Raw genomic sequence first — 23323 nt, 5'->3', positions numbered from 1 at the left:
ACTTAGAATTTTTATATTTATTGAAAGCACAACTAACTTAATTTCATGTAAATATTTCTCAAATTAAGCATGTGCTTCTATTAGAGTAATATTGTTAAGCCATTCCTAATACTTGAACATTGTTCAGACTCAGATCCTTTGAATCACTTTCGATTCGGTCATAATTTGGTACATATTTTTCTTTTCTTTCTTTTTTTTTTTAAAGATTTTATTTATTTATCTGAGAGAATGGGAGACAGAGAGCATGAGAGGGGAAGGGTCAGAGGGAGAAGCAGACCCCCTGCTGAGCAGGGAGCCCGATGTGGGACTCGATCCTGGGACTCCAGAATCATGACCTGAGCCGAAGGCAGTTGCTTAACCAACTGAGCCACCCAGGCGCCCCTCTTTTCTTTCTTTTTTAAAAATTTTATTTATTTAAGAGAGAGTGAGCATGAGCAGGGGGAGAGGGAGAAGCAGGTTTCTCACTGTGCAGGGAGCCTGATGCGGGGCTCGATCCCAGGATGCTGAGATCATAACCTGAGCCAAAGGCAGATGTTTAACCGACTGAGCCACCCAGGTGCCCCTGGTACATATTTTTCCACATAATACCAGCCCTCTGTATTAACAGGTGTGTTGGTGATAAAGAATTTCTTTAAAAAAGATACTGTCTCGGGGCGCCTGGGTGGCTCAGTCGTTAAGTGTCTGCCTTCAGCTCAGGTCATGATCCCAGGGTCCTGGGATCGAGACCCACATCGGGCTTCCTGCTCAGTGGGGAGCCTGCTTGTCCCTCTCCCACTCCCCCTGCTTGTGTTCCCTCTCTCGCTGTGTCTCTGTCAAATAAATAAATCTTAAAAAAAAATAAAAAAGAAAAATAAAAAAAAGATACTGTCTCAGATTTTTTTTGTTCAGCTGACACTTGTTCTGCAAGCTTTGAGGTAGATGCCAAGACAAAGATAATTATGTAATGATTGCCATGTAGCCAACCATGGATTTTAGGATAAACCTCCATTTCAGAGGCTAAAATGTGAAAAAATGTTTAATTCAGAATTAATGAAATATGCCATATCACGAAAAGCAGAATTCTCCCAATCAATTCACTAAAATTCATTAATTGCCACTCTATTAAACCTGTGTGAGTTGCCAAAAAAGTCTAGGACACAGTTTCATGTATTATTTGGATACCAAAAGTTGGGATAACGAAAGTCTAAAGCTAATGGCAAATGATATAAATATAAAAAGAAAACAGTAAAGATTAAAGGAACGATGCAGTAAAAATAAAAAATTTCTTTTTTTTTTTTAAAAGATTTCACTTAGGGCGCCTGGGTGGCTCAGTTGTTAAGTGTCTGCCTTTGGCTCAGGTAATGATCCCAGGGTCCTGGGATCGAGTCCCGCATCGGGCTCCCCGCTTGGCCCGATTTAAGTAAAAAATAAAATCTTAAAATAAATAAATAAATAAATAAATAAATAATAAAAGATTTCACTTATCCATTTGACAGAGAGAGAGAGAGAGAGAGAGACAGCGAGAGAAGGGGACACAAGCAGGGGGAGTGGGAAAGGGAGAAGCAGGCTTCCTGCCGAGCAGGGAGCCAGATGCAGGGTTTGATCCCAGAACCCTGGGATCATGACCTGAGCCAAAGGCAGACGCCTGAAGACTGGGTCACCCAGGCGCCCCTGTAGTAAAAAAAAAAAAAATTTCTTTTTAAAGATTTTATTTATTTGACAGAGAGAGATACAGCGAGAGAGGGAACACAAGTAGGGCGAGAGGGAGAAGCAGGCTTCCCGCTGAGCAGGGAGCCCGATGCGGGGCTCGATCCCAGGACCCTGGGTTCATGGTTCATGACCTGAGCCGAAGGCAGATGCTTAACGACCGAGCCACCCAGGCGCCCCTGTAGTAAAAATTTTTAAACGTATACTGTGATCTCTATGTTGCCATTAAGAGAATAAAAAAATGCAAATCTAAAAAGCTGTAAGAGGATAAAAATAATAAGTACACATTAAGCTCAAAAGGAGGCAAAAAAGGACGAATAAAGAATAAAAAGGGGCGCCTGGATGGCAGTCAGTTAAGTGTCCAACTCTCGGTTTCCTGAGTGGGACTTGACGATCAGCGTGAAGTCTGCTTAGAACTGTCTCTCCCTTTGCCCCTTCCCCCAATCCCAGATAAATAAACAAATCTAAAAAAAAAAAAAAGAATAGGGGTGCCTGGGTGGTGCAGTCATTTGGGAACCTGACTCTTGGTTTTGGCTAGGGTCATGATCTCAGAGTCATGAGCTTGAGCCCTGTGTGGGGCTCCATGATCAGCATGGAGTCGGCTTGGGATTCTCTTTCTCCCTTGCACTTGTGCTCACTCTCTCAAAAATAAAATAAACCTTAAAAAAAAAAAAAAAAAAGAATACGGCACCTGGGTGGCTCAGTCGGTTAAACATCTGTCTTTGGCTCAGGTTATGATCCCAGGGTCCTGGGATCAAGCCCTGCATCAGGCTCCCTGCTCAGAGGGGAGTCCGCTTCTTCCTCTCCCTCTGCCTACCGCTCCCCCGGCATGTTGTATGTGTTAGCGTGCTCTGTCAAATAAATAAAACCTTAAAAAAAAAAACAAAAAAAGAATAAAAAGACAAGGGGTAAAGAGAAAACAAACAGTAAGATGGTAGCCTTAAACCCAACTAGTTCAGGATATTATATATCAATGTAAAAACTGGAATAAAATTCCAATTTAAAAACAAAGCGTGGAGGGCGGTGCCTGGTTAGCTATGTCAGAAGAGCATGCGACTGAGTTTGAGCCCTGCGTTGGGTGTAGAGATTACTAAAAAAAAAATAAATAAACTTAAAAATTAAAAAAAAAACAAAAACAAAACAAAGCCTGGGCCACCTCTGCTGTGGACTGAGGCTAGATGGTGACCATCGCAGGGCTTGGGGAGGCTGCACAGGGCAGCAAGCCAGGTTAGCCAGAGCCCCAGAGTCAGAAGCAGCAGGAAGAAGCTATGGCAGCTGAGCCCAGAGAAGCAGTGGCACCCCTATGGATGGCGGGTTCCTGAGTCTGGACTCACCCACCTGTCTTGCACAGGGACAGAGCAGAATGATGGCCTCAATCCAGTGGTCCAGATCATTTATGGTGGAAAATTGAGATTTGATTATTTCTGGGTCATTCTGCAGTGTGATGAAAGAAGTGAATGAGGGTTTTTTTGTTTTTTTTATTCCCTAGAGAGAGTGAGCGAGCGAGGGAGTGCATGGGGACAAAAGCGGGGCAGGGGAAGGGCAGAGGGAGAGGAAGAGACAGAATCTCCAGCAGACTCCTCCTCACTGAGCACAGAGCCCTATGCAGGGCTCAACCCCACCACCCAAGATCATGACCTGAGTCAAAATCAAGATTTGGATGCTTAGGGCACCTGGGTGGCTCAGTCGTTAAGCATCTGCCTTCGGCTCAGGTTATGATCCCAGGGTACTGTGATCAAGCCCCTCATAGGGCTCCCTGTTCAGTGGGAAGCCTGCTTCTCCCTCTCCCACTCCCCCTGCTTGTGTTCCCTTTCTCATTGTGTCTCTCTCTGTCAAATAAATAAATAAATTCTTAAAAAAAAAAAAAAAAAAAAAAAAAAGATTTGGACGCTTAACCAACTGAGCCATGCAGGTGCCCCTGAAGTGAATGAGGTTTTAAACTAACCAGAGATGCTACTGAGTTAAATGCAGCCAATTATACAATGTGGCATTTTCATAAAGTTCTCTTAAAGTCACTTAAAAATGACTGACATGAGGAAATGAACTACATCACTGCAATATTTGAGGAACAGCCCAAAAACTATGAAGTTTCCATCTGAGGACCCTGAGTTTATTGCTGATACTCTTAATCAGGATGCAAAGAATTATAGCTGGCAACATCAACAATGGGTTATTCAGGAATTTAAACTTTGGGATAATGAGCTGCAATATGTAGACCAATTTTTTTTTTTTTAAGATTTTATTTATTTATTTGACAGAGAGAGCACAAGTAGGGGGAGCAGCAGGAAGAGGGAGAGGGAGCGGGAGAAGCAGGCTTCCCGCTGTGCAGGGAGCCCGATGTGGGACTTAATCCCAGGACCCTGGGATCATGACCCGAGCCGAAGGCAGACGCCTAACGACTGAGCCACCCAGGCACCCCATTGTAGACCAATTTCTTAGGGAGGATTTGAGAAATAATGGTCTGGAACCAAAGATACTTCGTAATTTCTAACACTACTGGCTATATTGGAGAGAAAAGTCCAGTACACTCTGTGAATGATCAAACTAATACCATATAATAAAAGTGCATGCAGCTATTTGAAAGGGATTTTACAAGACTGTGGTCTTTCCAAATAGCCCAATCTACTAAATCAGTTACTTGAGGGGCGCCTGGGTGGCTCAGTTGCTGAGTGTCTGCCTTCGGCTCTGGTCATGATCCCAGGGTCCTGGGATCGAGTCCCACACTGGGCTCCCTGCTCGGCGGGAAGCCTGCTTCTCCCTCTCCCACTCCCCCTGCTTGTGTTCCCTCTCTCGCTGTGTCTCTCTCTGTCAAATAAATAAATAAAATCTTAAAAAAAAATAATAAATAAATCAGTTACTTGATTTACAACCAAGTCACAGGTCCCCCTAATTGCCTTTCTCGCAGACATCTATGAAGACATGCTAGAAAACCAATGTGACAACGAGGAGGACATTCTCTCTTTTTAAAAGATTTTATTTTTAAATAATCTCTACACCCAACATGGGGCTGGAACTCACAACCCTGAGATCAAGAGTCGCACGCTCTACCGACTGAGCCAGCCAGCCACCCCAAGGACACTCTTAATAAAGCATTAGAGTTGTGTGAAATCCTAGCTAAAAAAAAAAGGACACTTTAAGAAAGGAATATTGGGAGATATACTGAAGATCCCTTCAAAGCAAACACAGCATAGAAAGTGACCCACTAACAAATGTACAGCAGTAACACCATCTGGTAGAAGTTGATGGCATCCCTTAATTTCTGAAGAGACTCTAATACAGGAGTTTCAAACTAAAGTGATCACTCCCTTTGCCTGTGGTATAAAACATGTATTGCACTGCTTTTTAAGAACCAACTGTGATGCTCCTTGGGTGCTGCTATTCAGACTAGCAATTTGATTATTTTAAAGCAAAAAGCAATTTGGGGGGAGAAGAAACAGAGAGTCCCATGAAGGAACTTTTGTATATTAACATTTACTCTAATCCCTTAGCATCAGCTCCTCCCTAAAGGGAATATGGGTCAGGATTTGCAGCATTAATGAGTGTAGGTGACTTGTATGTAATGGATATAATGTAACTTAAATTTTAGCTCAGGAAGCAGGACATGCAATTGTTACTTTAGAGCGCTATGCCACACTCACAGTTATCTTGCTCACTGTAACTGACTAATGCCAAAAGAATGGTTTTGTAATAAAATTATAGATTTAATCCTAAAAAATTTTTTTAATTTAAAAATTTAAAAAATGAAAGCAAAGCCTGATTAATAATCACTTAATAAATACTGTTGGCCAAAGTTTTTTTAAATGCTTCAGTCTTTCACGAAAAGAAAAATCTAGGTGACTATTTGTTACTAAAAATGTTGGAAAGGGCGCCTGGGTGGCTCAGTTGGTTAAGCGACTGCCTTCGGCTCAGGTCATGATCCCAGGGTCCTGGGATCGAGTCCGCATCGGGCTCCCTGCTCTGCAGGGAGCCTGCTTCTCCCTCTCCCACTCCCCCTGCTTGTGTTCCCTCTCTCGCTGTGTCTCTCTCTGTCAAATAAATAAAATCTTTAAAAAAAAAAAAAAAATGTTGGAAGTATTTTTCTAGACAAAGAAGTTGAGATTAAAATATATTATTTCCCTAAAAAGAAACAACCTTAGATTGGAATAACAAATCCTCTCTTCCATTTCCCAACTGTTTAGTGTGACTTCCTCCCATTTAAAAGGAATTTGGGTCACAGAAGAACATTCTAAGGCACCATTTAAATATATGCTTCTGGGGGTGCCTGGGTGGCTCAGTCCTTAAGCATCTGCCTTCGGCTCAGGTCATGGCCCCAGGGTCCTGGGATCGAGTTCCGCATTGGGCTCCCTGCTCAGCGGGAAGCCTGCTTCTCCCTCTCCCCCTGCTTGTGTTCCCTCTCTCTCTGTGTCTCTCTCTGTCAAATAAAAATTAAAAAAAAAAAAAAAGGATTTTATTTATTTATTTGAGAGAAAGAGTAAAGAGAGAGAAAGAGCACAAGCAGGGATGGGGCAGAGGGAGAGGGAGAAGCAAGGTGGAACTCAATCCCAGGACCCTGAGATCATAACCTGAGGCAAAGGCAGCCGCTTAACTGACCCAGGCACCCCAAATGTTCACCTCTTGATTTCGGCTGGGGTCCTGATCTCAGGGCTGTGAGACAGAACCTTGTGTTGGGCTCCACACTCAGGAGGGAGTCTGCTTGAGATTCTCTCTCTTCCTCTCCCTCTGCCCTTCCCCCCCGAAATAAACAAATCTTAAAAGAAATAAAAATTACATATTTAGTTATATAGGAAAACCAATCAAATGATAAAAATGATAATCCATAAAACAAATTGAAAGTACTTCATTAATTCTATTGTCGTGATATATTATGTTTAGAGAACTGGTAAGATCCTTGGTTAGTTCTTAAAAACTGCCGACTGAACTGAAAAGAAATTTAAACATGAAAAAATTCAGACAAATGATGAAATGGAAGACTTACCTATGAGAAATGTTAAATTTCTGGACAATCCTTTTTCCATTGGCTAGCCAGATCTGTACATTAGTGATGGGTTCCAGATTGTTTAGTTGAACAACAGACAAATTATTTTTATTCTCAACTTCAATACTCTTTGCCTTAGAAACAATTTTTGGTGTGGCACTAAGAAAAGCCAGACAACAAAGTCAGATGCATGCTGTTAGGCAGAGCTTAATCATTGAACAAATACTATAAAACTTCTACATTAAGTATACCTTTTAGGAAGATTTTAGCAAGTCACAGCTGTTTCCTGAATAATAACATAAAGATACTAATATTACTTATGTCCATCATATATGATCAATCTAGGATCCTAATGAAATTATGCATATCTGAGTAATTTGTAAGACTGTATAGTGGTATGTAAGTATATTGTAATTATTTTAATAGTGCCTTATAGAACAGACAATTTTATAGGGTTGAAAGATCTATAAATTTTATCTACTACTCCCCAGGTTAAAATTTCTATAAGAAATGGTAAGTTCTCAAAAACAAACAAACCAAAAAAACAAAACAAAGGGGGGTGCGTGGATGGCTCAGTCAGAAGAGCTTGTGACTGGGACTCTTGATCCAAGGATCATTGGTTTGAGCCCTATATTAGGTGTCGAGATTACTTAAATAAATGAATAAATAAAAACTTTAAAAAAATTATAAGTTCTCTATAGAAATTAGTCCTTAGATTACAAAGGGGGAAAAAAAAGGAAGCAAAGTATTTCCTGATCATTCTGAAAGTCACATCTGAATATTTTTGTATGTGCGGATGAATATGCAGATAACTTTACCAATCTTGATAATCTATGAGAATTCATAAAAATGATCACATATCTAACCTCTTTGTATACTGTCATAAAGCATAGTATTTAATAGGATGAAGACTTCAAAATTTGACAACGGCTTTGATAGGGGTACTAATTTTATCATGAATTTTTCATTTTCATTACTGCAAAATTCAGATACTTATTACAGAACACAATGTTGAAGGCACTGGTAACTATCAAATGGAACCCTAAATTCAAAGCTAGCATATGTATTCTGTAGCATTAATGGCAATGCTCAAGTGGTGGGTTCAAGGAGAAAAACTGTTTACCCATCAATTGTGCCTAAGGTCTTCAATAATCCAGGTCCTTTAATTTGGTAAAATCAGAAAAGCCTCCATGACTTTTTAGTGTACTGCCAGCATATGTTAATTTACACTAAGGTAAATAGGACTTAGGAGTCCTCATAAAAGTTAACATGAAAAATCTCATTTCCAATGAGAGAAATGATAAGGTCTATAGAGCTGGTCTATATCATAAAATAAAGACATGCTGAATATTAGTCAAGCCTGTGTGTGGAAAGCACAGATTATGAGCCTACTCACCTTCCCAGTCTGTGACCCTGTCCTGAGAAAGGCTGGAACACAGGCTTCGTTGACATACATACTTCATTTTTTTTGTCTTCAACTTTAACATCCACCTCCTCTTTATCAAAAATTCCCTGTAATTCCAAAGGTAATTCCCTTGGAAGGTAAAGAAACAAAGTGATAAAGCTTCCAATGTTTTTTCTTTCTCTGAAAAACTTACTCTCACTACGCAAACAGAACTGAAAAATATACAGAAATAAGTGGCATATAATCTTTACAATAAAAAACGAAATGTAATTTTTAAAAGAAGATTTTATTTATTATTTGAGAGAGAGAGAGAGAGAGAGACAGTGAAAGAGAGCACAAGCAGGGAGGAGAGGGAGAAGCCCCAACTTGGGCTTGATCACAGGACCGACTGAGCCATCCAGGTGCCCCTAGATGTAATTTTCTTAAAGATTTTATTTTTAAGGGCGCCTGGGTGGCTCAGTTGGTTGGGTGACTGCCTTCGGCTCAGGTCATGATCCTGGAGTCCCGGGATCGAGTCCCGCATTGGGCTCCCTGCTCGGCAGGGAGTCTGCTTCTCCCTCTGACCCTCCTCCCTCTCATGCTCTCTGTATCTCATTCTCTCTCTCAAATAAATAAAATCTTTAAAAATAATAATAATAATAAAATAATAAAAACAACGTTGAGGGTGCCTTGGTGGCTCAGTTGGTTAAGAGACTGCCTTCGGCTCAGGTCATGATCCTGGAGTCCCGGGATCGAGTCCCGCATCGGGCTCCCTGCTCGGCAGGGAGTCTGCTTCTCCCTCTGACCCTCCTCCCTCTCATGCTCTCTGTATCTCATTCTCTCTCTCAAATAAATAAAATCTTTAAAAATAATAATAATAATAAAATAATAAAAACAACGTTGAGGGTGCCTTGGTGGCTCAGTTGGTTAAGAGACTGCCTTCGGCTCAGGTCATGATCCTGGAGTCCCGGGATCGAGTCCCGCATCGGGCTCCCTGCTCGGCAGGGAGTCTGCTTCTCCCTCTGACCCTCCCCCCTCTCATGTGCTCTCTCTCTCTCATTCTCTCTGTCTCAAATAAATAAATAAAATCTTAAAAAAAAAAAAAAAGATTTTATTTTTAAGTAATCTCTATACCCAAATGAGGTTCAAACACACATCCCTGAGATCAAGAGTCGCAGCCTCAGGACACCTGGGTGGCTCAGTCGTTAAGCGTCTGCCTTCAGCTCAGGTCATGATCCCAGGGTCCTGGGATCGAGCCCCGCGTTGGGCTCCCTGCTCGGTGGGAAGCCTCCTCCTCCCTCTTCCCTCTGCCTGCCGCTCCCCCCTGCTTGTGCTTGCTCTCTGTCAAATAAATAAATAAAAATCTTAAAAAAATAATAATAAATACAACTGTAAACCCAAGTCAACTTCGAAAGTGACAGTCCTTATTAATCCCACTCTCATTTTAATAAAAAACTGGGGACATCTGACTGGCTCAGTGGGTGGAGCATGTGACTTTTTTTTTTTTAAGTAATCTCTATACCCAACATGGGGCTCCAACTCACAACCTCTTGGGCTCACAACCCCAAGATCAAGAGTCACATGCTCCACCCACTGAGCCAGCCAGGCATCCCAGCATGGAACTCTTACTGATCTTGGGGTCATGAGTTCAAGCCCCATGTTGGGCCTACAACTTACTTAAAAACAAAACAAAACAAAAACCCACAAAACTTTGGTGTTGCAACTCCTAGATTTTTCTCTACACATATAGTAAAACTCCATGTAATTATTTTATTTCTTCCACAGATGGTACTGATCTATACACACTATTCAGTATTCTGCAAACTGCTTTTTAAAAACAGTATATCATAGAAATCCCTCCATGTTAATATACAAATGTCATTCATTTTACCAAATGCATGCTATTCTGTTATTAAGTAAATAAAATGGTACAAATATATAAAATATCCCTTCTATATTTTTCTTACTGATTTGTGAGAATTGTGTATATATCCATTTGCATTTCCATAGATGTAACAAGTATCCCCAGCCCGGCACTCGTCTTTTGACTGTATATAAGTGTCTTTTGGTATATATAAGTTTTTAATATTTACATAATGAAATTTATCCATATTTTTATATTGCTTCTGGGATTCATGCCAACTATAGTTATATTCAATAAAACAGATTCTTCCAAATGAAACATGCCTAAAATAATCCTTCATCTTTTTTTTTTTCTTCAAGATTTATTTATTTGACAGAGAGAGACAGAGAGCGGGAGGGAACACAGCAGGGGGAGTGGGAGAGGGAGAAACAGGCTTCCCACTGAGCAGGGAGCCTGATGTGGGGCTCGATCCCAGGACCCTGGGATCATGACCTGATCCGAAGGCAGACACTTAACAACTGAGCCACCCAGAGCCACCCAGGCGCCCCTCTTTCTCTTTTTTTTAAAGATTTTATTTATTTGACAGAGAGATAGTGAGAGCACGAACACAAGCAGGAGGAGTGGGAGAGGGAGAAGCAGGCTTCCCGCCGAGCAGGGAGCCTGATGTGGGGCTCGATCTCAGGACACTGGGATTATGACCTGAGCCGAAGGCAGATGCTTAACCAACTGAGCCACCCAGGCACCCCCTAAAATAATCCTTCTGTTTACAAAGACTGCTTACCCTTTTTTGATGGAGTTCAGAAACTGCTGACTTGCACCATCAGAGTAACTTCTGAAATCATCATTGACTGTGAATCCATTTTTCCATAATTTTATACTTACATCAACCTGCAAAGCAGTTAAAAAACAAAATGTTTTGTTAATAAATGTACTAGATTAAAAGTCTGAAAATTTTTCCTATTGTATATGTTTTATGTATCATTCCTTTTTTTTAAAGATTTTATTTATTTATTTGACAGAGAGAGACACAGCGAGAGAGGGAACACAAGCAGGGTGAATGGGAGAGGGAGAAGCAGGCTTCCCCCAGAGCAGGGAGCCCAATGCAGGGCTCGATCCCAGAACCCTGGGATCATGACCTGAGCCGAAGGCAGACGCTTAACGACTGAGCCCAGGTGCCCCTATATCTCAGTTTTTATTTTTTTTATTTTTTTATTTTTTATTTATTTATTTATTTTAAAGATTTTATTTATTTGACAGACAGAGAGCACAAGCAGGGGGAGCGGCAGGCAGAGGGAGAAGCAGGCTCCCCACTGAGCAGGGAGCCCAACGCGGGGCTCGATCCCAGGACCCTGGGATCATGACCTGAGCCGAAGGCAGACGCTTAACCATCTGAGCCACCCAGGCGCCCCTATATCTCAGTTTTTAAAAAGGAATGATACAGGGCGCCTGGGTGGCTCAGTCGTTAAGTGTCTGTCTTCGGCTCGGGTCATGATTTTGGGATCCTGGGATGGAGTCCCACATTGGGCTCCTTGCTCGGCGGGAGCCTGCTTCTCCCTCTCGCACTCCCTGTGCTTGTGTTCCCTCTCTCGCTGTGTCTCTGTCAAATAAATAAATAAAATCTTAAATAAATAAATAAATAAATAAAAACAGAAATAACTGACATATAACATTGTATTAGTTTTAGCTGTACAATATAATGATTTCATATATGCATATATTGCAAAATGATTACCACAGTAAGTTTACTCAACATCGATTACCAAACACAACTACAATTATTTTTCAGTTTTACTGAGAAACATGCACATCACTATGTAAGTTTAGTGCATACAGCATTATGGTTTGATTTACATATATTGTGAAATGATTACCACAATAGGTTCAGCTCATATCCATTATCTTATATAGATATAATGAAAAGAAAGAAGATAAAAGAATGGAGCGCCTGGGTGGCTCAGTCGTTAGGCATCTGCCTTCGGTTCAGGTCATGATCCCAGGGTTCTGGGATTGAGCCCCACATTGGGCTCCTGGCTCTGGGGGAAGCCTGCTTCTCCCCCTCCCACTCCCCCTGCTTGTGTTCCCTCTCTTGCTGTGTCTCTCTGTCAAATAAATAAATAAAATCTTTAAAAAAATTAAAAAAATAAAAAATAAAATCTTCAAAAAAAAAAGAAAAAAGAATTTTCTCCTTGTGATGAGAACTTCAAGGATTTATTCTCTTAACTTCCCTATGTATCATAGAACAGTGTTAACTATAGTCATCACATTGTGCATTTATACTTATTTATGTAATAACTGGAAGTTTATGCCATCTGACCACCTTCTGCCAATCCCCCCGACCCTCTGCAAAATTTAATCTATCATTCTTAAGAGCAAACTTCACATATAAAATATCAAAAAAATAATGTATATGGGGTCCCTGGCTGGCTCATTCAGAGAGCATGAAACTCTTGATCTTGGGGTTGTAAGTTCGAGCCCCATGTCAGGCCATAGTTTACTTAATTCAGGGTACTTCAGATTAAACGTAGGACTGATTAAAAAGCTGTTTAAGGGGCACCTGGGTGGCTCAGTCAGTTAAGTGGCTGTCTTCAGCTCAGGTCATGATCCCAGGGTGCTGGGATCAAGCCTCACGTTGGGCTCCCTGCGCGGCGGGGAGCCTGCTTCTCTCTCTCTCTCTCCCTCTGCCTGCCTCTCTGCCTACTTGTGTTCTCTATCAAAAAAATAAATAAAATCTTTAAAAAAGAAGGTATCAGACCAGGGGCGCCTGGGTGGCTCAGTTGAGCATCTGACTTCAGCTCAGGTCATGATCTCAGCATCCTGGGGTGGAGCCCCATGTCAGGCTCCCTACTCAGCAGGAGTCTGCTTGTCCATCCCCAACCGCATGTTCTCTCTCTCAAATACATACACAGATACATACATAAATAAATAAAGGAAGGAAGGAAGGAAGGAAGGAAGGAAGGAGAGAAGGAAGGAAGGTAGGTATCAGACTAGTAGCGCCTCTCCTTTGTCTCTAGCATTTATTCAATCATTTATTTATTCAATATACGTTTATTGAGTACCTATTAAGTAACAAACATTCCATTATGATGTTAGGGAAAATAATCATAATAATGATAGCATATATTATTAGCACATCTACCTACCTACCTATGTACTTAGTGTGTAACAAATCCTGTTTAAAGCACTTTCCCTAGTAAATTTATTTACCCCTCCCAAAATCTACACAAGGTAGGTATTATTATCCCTTTATATATAGGAATGGAAACACAGAAGATTGATTAAATTATCCAAAATCACACAGTGAGTAGGGGGTGGAGCTAGGGTTTGAATCCACACCCTTTTTTTTTTTTTTTTAAAGTCATGATCTCCCGATTGTAGGATCAAGCCCCACGTTGGGCTCTGTGCTCAGTGCGGAGTCTGCTCTAGATTCCTCTCCCTCTCTTGCTCTCTCTCTCAAATAAATAAAATCTTATCAAAACAAAACAAAACAAAACAGGAGGCTCCACGCACAGCATGGAGCCCAACATGGGGCTTGAACTCACAACCCTGAGGTGAAGACCTGAGCAGAATCAAGAGCAGGACACTTAAGCCACTGAGCCACCCAGGTGCCCCTTGAATCTATGCTCTTAACCACTAAACTATACTTCCCTTTTATACCTATAACCAAGTTTCTGTTCTCAGGGTATTCACATAAAAGGTGAGAACAAAACAAACAGGAAAAGAACTAGTCCTTCATAAAGACACTGAGGAAAACAGACGAAACTGAAAAACAGGGGCGCCTGGGTGGCTCAGTTGGTTAACCTCCGATTCTTTTTTTTTTTTTTTTTTAAGATTTATTTACTTGAGAGGGAAAGAGCACATGCATGAGCACAGGATGGGGGTGGGTGGGTAGAGGAAGTCCTAAGCAGACTCCGCACAGAATGTTGAGCCCGACGAGGGGCTCGATCCCACAACATTCCCCACTTCTGCGCCCCAGATCACAACCCGAGCCAAAACCGACAGTCGGACACTTAATCCACCCAGGCACCCCTAAGTGTTCCGACTCTTGATCTTAGCACAGGTTTTGATCTCAGGGTTGTGAGTTCAAGCCTCGTGTTGGGCTCCACATGGGGCATGGAGGCTACTTAAAAGAAAAAAGAAAAAGAAAAGAAAAAGAAACTTAAAAACAAAAATCCAAAATTGATAACACACTCATATGAGAGAATATAATGTCTGAAAGGGAGGGAATATTCAGGAAATAAAAGAGCTTTAGAAACTGCAAATGGAGGGCGCCTGGGTGGCTCAGTTGGTTAAGCGACTGCCTTCGGCTCAGGTCATGATCCTGGAGTCTCTGGATCGAGTCCCGCATCGGGCTCCCTGCTCGGCAGGGAGTCTGCTTCTCCCTCTGACCCTCCCCCTTCTCATGTGCTCGCTCTCATTCTCTCTCTCTCAAATAAATAAATAAAATCTTTAAAAAAAAAAAAGAAACTGCAAATGGAGGGATGCCTGGGTGGTCAGTCGGTTAAATGTCTGTCTTTGGCTCAGGTCATGATCCCAGGGTCCTGGGATCGAGTCCTGCATTGGGCTCTAGTCCTGCATGGGGCTCTCTGCTCCACAGGGAGCCTGCTTCTCCCTCTGCCTCTGTCTCTCATGAATAAATAAATAAAATCTTAAAAAAAACCTGAAAATGGAAATTGAATAAATAGACTGAATATAAGGTCAAAGAGAGATCCCAATTAAAATAGAACAAAATTACAGAGGTGGAAAATAGAAGAAACAATAAAAAATTAAGAAGCTTGGTCCAAGAGGTCCAATATGTAAGTAAAAGCATTCTAGAGAGACTAGCAATGGAAGAGAGCAAAATAAGCAACATAAGAAAATGTCCTAGAATGGTAAACATGAGTTTCTAGATTGAATGAATGAAAAAGGACCCACCATCAAGGCCCATAAGAACACAGGGTTAAAGATTCTAACAGCTTTCAGTGAGTAAAAAGGTGCCACATACAAAGTCTCAGATACCATGGGGCACCTGGGTGGCTCAGTCGGTTAACCACTGACTGTAACTTTCAGCTCAAGTCCTGATGTCAGGGTTCTGAGATGGGGCGCCACATCGGGCTCCCTGCTCAGCGTGGAGTCTGCTTAGGATTCTCTCCCTTGGTCCCCCCACCCTTGCTCGCTCACACACGTGCACAAGCACTCTAATAAATAAATCTTAAAAAACAAAACAAAAAAATCAACAAAGGCTCAGTTACCAGAATGGCATTTATTAATCAATCGTGAAGGCAGAATAAAGGCAAATTTAGGCTTGCAAGGTTTTAAGCCACCTACTTCAATGCACTCTCCTCACACACTATTTTATAAAGCTGTCCCAAGACTGGCTTCATCAAGGATGCTCTTAATAGCAACTAGCATGCCCCCCACCAAATGCAAGCAAAAAATACGGTAATTACTAGTACAGTTTGGTGTCACTGCCTTCATTGCTCCCAAGGCACTGGCAGTTTTACCCACCATCACTTCTGCAGTATTAGTGCAAAATCAACACAGTGAAAAAGGTAAATAATATCTCACTATTATTATGAAAACAGTTTTGACCTCGTGTACCCAAAATATGGTCCTTATTTTGAGAAACACTGGATGAGAAAAAAGTTACGGACATTTACCTGTTTCTTCTGTTCAGTGGGAGACATGCATTTGGCGCCAACCTTCTCAGCTTCCTCAAAAAGGCTGTCAACAAAATATTCGCAATTTCTTTGACGATCATCACTAAGAGGTTGGTTGTCAGATCCTGTTTCACAAACCCTACACAAAAAAAGGGAAATTAAGCACTACTATTACTTTTCCAAAAATTTACATGAATTTCTAGTTAAAGGATCCTGAACTGAAATGCTTCCAGTTCCGCAGTTTAGACCCACTTCTAAATTAAGATTCTGGCAGATATGTGACCTTGGAAAGTCATTAACCATTTGGGTCCAGAGCAGGGTTTTCTCAACTTCAGTCTACTGACATTTGGGAAGGGATAATTCTTTGTTGTGTGGGCTGCCCTATGTACTGTAGGATGTTTGGTAGCATCCGTGGCCTTTATCCACTAGATGCCAGTATCATGCATACTCCACCCACCCCCACCTCCAGTGTAATAACCAAAACCATATCTAGACATTGCCAGATAACCTCTGGGGGCCAAAATCTCACGAGGTTGAAAATCACTGGTCCAGAGTATAAAAATGTGTTCTTTGCAAAAAGCTCAAAATAGCTTTACAAGGGGTTACTATGTGCCTTCTGGTAATAAAAATTACTTTATTTTATTTTATTTATTTATTTGAGAGAGAGCACGAGCACGAGTTGGGGGTAGGGGCAGAAGGGGAGGGAGGAGCAGACTCTGCACTCAGTGGGGAGCCCAAAGTGGGGCTCGTTTCCAGGACCCTGGGATCGTGATAATAATAATAATAATAATCTAAAGATTATTTTTTTCTTGCATTGAGAACTTTTTTTTTTAAAGATTTTATTTATTTATTTGAGAGAGAGAGTGAGAGAGAGAGCACAAGAGGGGGGAGTGGGAGAGGGAGAAGCAGACTCCCTGCTGAGCAGGTAGCCCGATGCGGGACTCGATCCTGGGACTCCAGGATCATGACCTGAGCCGAAGGCAGTCGCTTAACCAACTGAGCTACCCAGGCGCCCGCAATGAGAACTTTTAAGATGTAATTTTTTAGCAACTTTCCAATATGCAATAGTTTTTTTTTTTTTAATTTTATTTATTTATTTGAGAGAGAATGAGATAGAGAGAGCATGAGGGGGGGAGGGTCAGAGGGAGAAGCAGACTCCCTGCTGAGCAGGGAGCCCAATACGGGACTCAATCACAGCACTCCAGGATCGTGACCAGAGCCGAAGGCAGTCGCTTAACCAACTGAGCCACAGGCGCCCCTGTAATAGAATTTTTTTTTTTTTTTAAAGATTTGATTTATTTGACAGAGATACAGTGAGAGAGGGAACACAAGCAGGGGGAGTGGGAGACGGAGAAGCAGGCTTCCCGCAGAGCAGGGAGCCTGATGTGGGGCTCCATCCCAGGACCCTGGGATCATGACCTGAGCCGAAGGCAGACGCTTAACGACTGAGCCACCCAGGCGCCCCTGCAATAGAATATTTTTAACTATAGTTGCCATGCTATATATTACATCCTCATGACTTATTTTATAACTGAAAGTCTGTACCTTTTGACTCCATCCATTCTGCCTACCCCCATCTACTGGTTTTTATTTTGCATTTATATTTTATCATCTAAGAAATATTACTGAAGATTTTGACAGAAAAAATGGTTTCTGACCAATCTTTTTGAAAGTCATACAGAAAATTCATGCATGTACTGAAATATAACTTCTCAGATCCCATAAATAGTATTTTTACAGCTCTCATACTGTGCCAGGAACTATAATATAGATACTCTTATCCACATTTTTATAGGAAGGAAAATGAGTCACAGAAAGGTTAAGTTATACGAAGTTAAAGCTAGTAAGTAGCAAAGACAGCATTAGAACGCTGTTCATCTGCCTTCCACATCTCTGCACCTATGATATACTATAAAGCTTCTCTCTTTTTTTTTTAAAGATTTTATTTATTTGACAGAGAGAGACAGCGAGAGAGAGAACACAAACCGAAGGAGTGGGAGAGGGAGAAGCAGGTTTCCCACGGAGCAGGGAGCCCGATGCGGGGCTCGATCCCAGGACTCTGGGATCATGACCTGAGCCAAAAGCAAACACTTAACGACTGAGCCCCACCCAGGCGCCCTATAAAGCTTCTCTTAATAGCTCACATTTATTGAGCATTTATTAAAATATTTTGGGAACTATTTTAAGTACTTTACATGGGTTAACTCATTCAAAATGACCTAAAAAGGCACATATTGTTTTTATCCCATCTAGCACATTAAAAAAAAGCTTAAGCAAAAGAAAAAGGTAAAAAAAAAAAAAAAAAAGAGGGGCGCCTGAGGGCTTAGGGCTTAGTCGGTTAAGTGTCTGCCTTCAGCTCAGGTTGTGACCCTGGGGTTCTGGGATCCACCCACATTGTCTTGCTCCCTGCTCAGCAGGGAGCCTGCTCCTCCCTCTCCCTCTGCACCCCGCCCCATCCCCCACTTAAGCAATTTGCTCAAGATCACAAAGCTATTGGGAGGCAGAGCTGGAAACTGAACCCAGGCTACCAATGCCTGTACTCTTAATCACTGTGCCAGACCAAATAGTCATCGCTATGTTGTTATTAAAATGGAACACTCAGAGCAGTATTTTAATTTAGGTATACTTTTTCTACTCTTCTAGGTAATCTCTGTATATCCTTAAGACGCTTCATATTATCACAAAATATTAATTATGCCTTTCCGAAAGCAATGGAATGATACTTCTTACATAAAAATAGTCACACCCTAAGATGATTTCTCACAATACTAATGATCTTCCCCTCTTTAATCAGTATAGCTATGTAGCAGTAGAGGATATTGTCTAATAAGAGTTCAGGCTTTGGTGTTTGTTTAGGCACTGAATCACACCAACTTTGGGCGAGAAACCCAGCAGCCTCTACGTGATCTGGCTTTTTCATTTGCAAAATGCAGCTACTAGCATCTACCTTGCGTGGCTGCTGCGAATACTGCCGCAAACACAAAAGCCGATGCCCGGTGCACAGTATGTGTCAGTACACATAATGACACACAGTATTTGATAAGAATCATTGTAACCACTGAATGCTCTCTGGTGTTTGCCAGAAAAATTGGACTTTGGCTGCCTCCATCTTTTTTTTTTTTTTTTTTTTTAGATTTTATTTATTTGAGGGGTGCCTGGGTGGCTCAGTTGTTAAGTGTCTGTCTTCAGCTCAGGTCATGATCCCAGGGTCCTGTGATGGAGCCCCTCATAGGGCTCCCTGCTCAGTGGGAAGCCTGCTTCTCCCTCCCCCACTCCCCCTGCTTGTGTTCCTGCTCTCGCTGTGTCTCTCTCTTTCAAATAAATAAAATCTTGGGGAAAAAAAAAAGATTTTGAGAGACAGATGAGAGAGTAGGAGCGGGGGAGGGGCAGAGGGACAAGATTAGGGACAAGTTCCTCCCCACTGAACGAGGAACCGGACACAGGGCTTGATCCCTGGACCCCAAGATTATAACCTGAGCTGAAAGCAGACGCTTAACCAACTGAGCCACCCAGGCGCCCCTGTCTGTCTCCATCTTGACATCACTTTCTAGTTGGGTTCTTTCCAGATTGCTTCTTGGCTCAGGCAAAAGACCCTGCGGGCAAAGCATCCCCTGATGGGAACTGAAACTATCCCCTCAAGCACTAAGAACTGGCCTGAACCAGCAAGACCCAGCCCGTGATCGACTCTAAGACAATGATCAATTTGACCTTCACTGCCTACCTGTATGCACCCACCCACTTTTTTCCCCACAGTTTCCTTAAATAAACCTGGAAGTATTTTTGGCACTCTGGATACAGTCTGAAATGCTAGTCTGCTGTCTTTCCAGCATCGGCCTCACTGAAATAAATCCCTTTCCTGTTTCACTACCACTTGTTTCTCTGCCTTTGGATTTTGTCAGTGGCTAGTGCCTGAACCTGGTATGTTTGGGACCCCCAGAACCAGGTTCTCTCGCACCCCTGTGTCCTAGCTTTAAGAAAGCAGTTTATACACAATTACTAAGTAAAAAGTCAATAAAGCTGAGCATTCAAAGTAGCTTTAGTCCTTTATCCTACCTATTTGATATGTAAATTCTATTAAGCCTCATTTTGTTAATTCAAGTCATTTTTTTTTTTTTTTAGATTTTATTTATTTATTTGAGAGAGAGAGAATGAGAGACAGAGACCATGAGAGGGAGGAGGGTCAGAGGGAGAAGCAGACTCCCTGCCGAGCAGGGAGCCCGATGCGGGACTCGAGCCCGATGCGGGACTCGATCCCAGGACTCCAGGATCATGACCTGAGCCGAAGGCAGTAGCTCAACCAACTGAGCCACCCAGGCGCCCCAATTCAAGTCATTCAAACATTGAGTACCTACTATATGGTAGGTGGTAAGGAGATACAATAATGAGCAAGAAATAGTCTAGGTTTTTAAGACGTTCAGAGTACAGTGTGTGGAGATGCATTATAAACAGCTCTATGCCCACGGATTTGATAACTTAGATGAAATGGACCAATTCCTTGAAAGGGACAATCCACCAAAACTTACATTAAAGAGGAACGTATACAAAGGCTTGTATCTATTAAGAAACGGAGTCTATAATTAACAATCTTCCAAAACACAAAGCACTAGGCACAAAAGATTTCTTTAGTGGGTGGCTCAGTCACTTAAGCTTAACTGGCCAGATCACCTGCTCAGGTCATGATACCAGGGGCTCGGGATGGAGCCGGGCGTGGGGCTGCCTGCTGAGGAGAGTGTCTCCTCCCCCTCCCTCTGCCTCTCAGCCCCATTCCCCCGCCCCGAGCCACACGCGCAGCGCGTGTGCATTCTCTCTCAAATAAATAAAATCTTAAAAAAATAAAAAGATTTCACTAGCAAATTCTATCAAACATTTAAGGAAGAAATGATACCAAGTCTCTACAATCTCTTCAAGAAAATAAAAGCAGAAGGAACACTTCTAACTCCCAACTCTTGGTTTTCACTCAGGTTATGATCTCAGGGGGTCGTGGGATCGAGTCCGACAACAGGCTCTGTGCTCAGCAGAGTCTGCTCAGGATTATCTTTCTCCCTTTGCCCCTTCCCCCACTCATATGTGCACAAGCGCTCTCTCTGCCCCCCCCAAAATAAATAAATAAATCTTAAAAAAAAAAAGTAAATAAAACCAGACAAAGATATTTCAAGAAAGGAAAAAAACAGTATTGATGTAGTTTTTGAATGTAGGTGAGAATGTAGAGCCGAAAGCCAAGAAAAAATTCTTGAGACATCTTTGGTGCAAAAATGCTGATTTTATTAAAGGACAGGGAGAGGACCCATGGGCAGAAACAGCTGCTGCCTCCGGGTTGTGAGGGGTGGCCGATAATATACTTGGGAAGTTGGGGAGGTAAGGAAAAAGGATGCCCCTACTCACCACTCCTCTTCAATGCCATATTGCAAATCCTAGCTAAGTCAGTAAGACAAGTAAAGGAAATAAAAGGTTTTCAAAAGAACTTTCATATGCTAAAGAGGACCTATGAGATACTGGAGGCCTTACCTTGGTGAAGTTAAGATTGTTTTTCCCTATAATAAAGCAATAACATTAAGCTAATTGAGAGTTTCCTTCTGGAAGTTAGGTTATTGATAAGAATGCTTTTTTTCTTCTAAATCACTAAAACATTTGTAAACTGATGGAGACTCATGGACTGTGATCTCTATTAACCATTTGTTTTTTCCTTCCCTTGGTTTTAGGGCAGCCAGCAGTGCCTGAGGAATGTCACACATATCCCACCTGGGAGTTGGGGGGATTGCGGGGTGTCAGCTTGTACTTTGCCCTCAGCTTGCCTTCTGCTTCCTCATCAGTATCTCTCATGAGCATAGATGCAAAAATCCTTACTGTAATCAAGTAGGATTTATTCCAGGTATGCAAGGCTGATCCAACATGAGAAAATCAATTAATGTAATCCATCATATCAATACACTATAGAAGAAAAATCACGATCATATCAACAGATATGATAATACTTTATTTTTAAAAGTAGTTTTAGGTTTCAAAAAAATTGAGCAGAAAATAGACAGTTCCTGTACCCCACCCTCCCCTTCACCACCACACACACAGTTTCCTATATTATTAACATCTTGTATTATGTAGTATATTACAGTTTGGAACCAGTGTTGATACATTAATTGTGGTTTACATTTGGGCCCATTTTGTGTATTGTACAGTTCTTTGGGGTTTGACAGATGTTGCTGATGCATATGGTGTTGTGCTTTTATATTTAAGTTTATTATTACTCTTATTTTTCCTTTTTTAGTAATCTCTATATCCAATATGGGGCTTGAACTCACAACCCTGAGATCAAGAGCTGCATACTCTTCCATCTGAGCCAGCCAGGTACTGTGTTTTTAATTCCAGGTACCAGTTGTTATTGCTGGTTTATAGGAAAGCACTTGGCTTTTATATATTAATCTTACATTCTACAGCCTTGCTAAAATTGCTTATTAGTTCCAGAAGTTTGTTGTTGTTGTATTTGGGATTTTCTGTGTAGACAGTCATGTCATCTGCAGACAAAGAATTTTATTTCTTCCTTCCCAATCTGAATACCTTTTATTTCCTTTACTTGTCTTACTGACTTAGCTAGGATTTGCAATATGGCATTGAAGAGGAGTGGTGAGTAGGGGCATCTTTGTCTAATTTCTGATCTTAGGGGAAAAGCATCTAGTTTCTTGTCATAAAGTATGACGTTAGCTGTAGGTTTTCTGTAGATGTTTTTATCAAGTTAAGAGAGTTCTTCTCTGTTCCTAGTTTGCTAAGAGTTTTTATCAAGAATGAGACAACATCAGACCTAGCCATATTTAGCCTACCCATGCTTAGTATAAGCGTATTTCTTAAAACATGGTCCTTATTGCAATATTTTGTACTATGTTTAATTCTTAGTATGTTCTGAGATAGAAGTTAAAACCAAGCTTTAATTCTAAATGAAAAAGAAAACAGTTTTTAAGATGTGCCTTTGTAACTGCAATTTAGAATTTCCAAATTAATTCAGAAAATATTAGCTTTTTCCAAAAGGGACTCTTAACTCTAGGATAGATGCAACAGATCTATGCTTTCTACTCTGTCATCCTTTCCCTTACTTGTCACTATCCTTTTATGATATAAATATCAATACTCCTCTCCATAATTTAAAAACCAGGTAGCAAAGTTGTTATGGCATAGTATATAGTCTTAAAGTTTCAGGAGTTCCTCTGATAATAAAAAGTACACAAGTTCAGGAAAAGGACTTTGAAACATCTATTTTGGCTACAGAATACCCTCTTCTGCTGACTTTCTCATTCACTACTGTGTTCTGAATAAATAAGGTTATCAGTCGTTGTCCAAATGGGTGAAGAATTTGCATCTGTGTATACTTCGATAGCACATTGGTAAATATGGATCTTCACCACTTACAGCCTGTGAACTACAGATATAACAGGAAAAGTCTTTACATTTTTTTACTGGACCAGTATTTCTAACAATATCTATTTTTGTTACAAAGAAAATTATAAAATCTATTCCTAGTATTTTTGTTCAGCTACCTTACTAATTATTTAATTACATTCATAGTACTGATACATACTGTGACACCCCAATAAAAATCAGACTGATTTCCAATGAACTTCCTTAGGAAGACAACTATTTACATGTGGTGTCATAATTTATTACTGGGAGAATTAAGTGCATCCTGGGTGATTCCACTGGGTAAGGACTCTTGAAAGTTTGTGCCTCGTTTTCTCTGAACTTCACCCCGTGTGCTTTTCCCCTTTGCTGATTTTTCTTTGTATCTTTTCATT

The 23323-nt window shown here is 41.3% G+C and overlaps 1 protein-coding gene across 1 annotated transcript in view; it reads right to left on the bottom strand.

Annotated features, from left to right (window-relative positions):
* UBXN2A (UBX domain protein 2A) overlaps nucleotides 1-23323 on the bottom strand; it is a 44223-nt gene that overhangs the window by 5621 nt on the left and 15279 nt on the right. The window contains exons 3-6 of the mRNA XM_045884174.3: nucleotides 15546-15684; nucleotides 10691-10797; nucleotides 8058-8195; nucleotides 6662-6820 (exon numbers count right to left, since the gene is read on the bottom strand). Of these exons, the coding sequence (XP_045740130.1) occupies nucleotides 6662-6820; nucleotides 8058-8195; nucleotides 10691-10797; nucleotides 15546-15684 (543 nt within the window). The remainder of the gene's footprint in view (nucleotides 1-6661; nucleotides 6821-8057; nucleotides 8196-10690; nucleotides 10798-15545; nucleotides 15685-23323) is intronic.

Source organism: Mirounga angustirostris, unplaced genomic scaffold, assembly GCF_029215605.1.
Source record: "Mirounga angustirostris isolate CCGP_5_RB_7025 unplaced genomic scaffold, mMirAng1.0.hap1 SCAF_10, whole genome shotgun sequence".
In the NCBI taxonomy this organism is placed as follows: Eukaryota; Metazoa; Chordata; class Mammalia; order Carnivora; family Phocidae; genus Mirounga; species Mirounga angustirostris.
The sequence above is the reverse complement of the archived record's forward strand: the minus strand, read 5'-3'. Positions and strand labels throughout refer to the sequence as shown.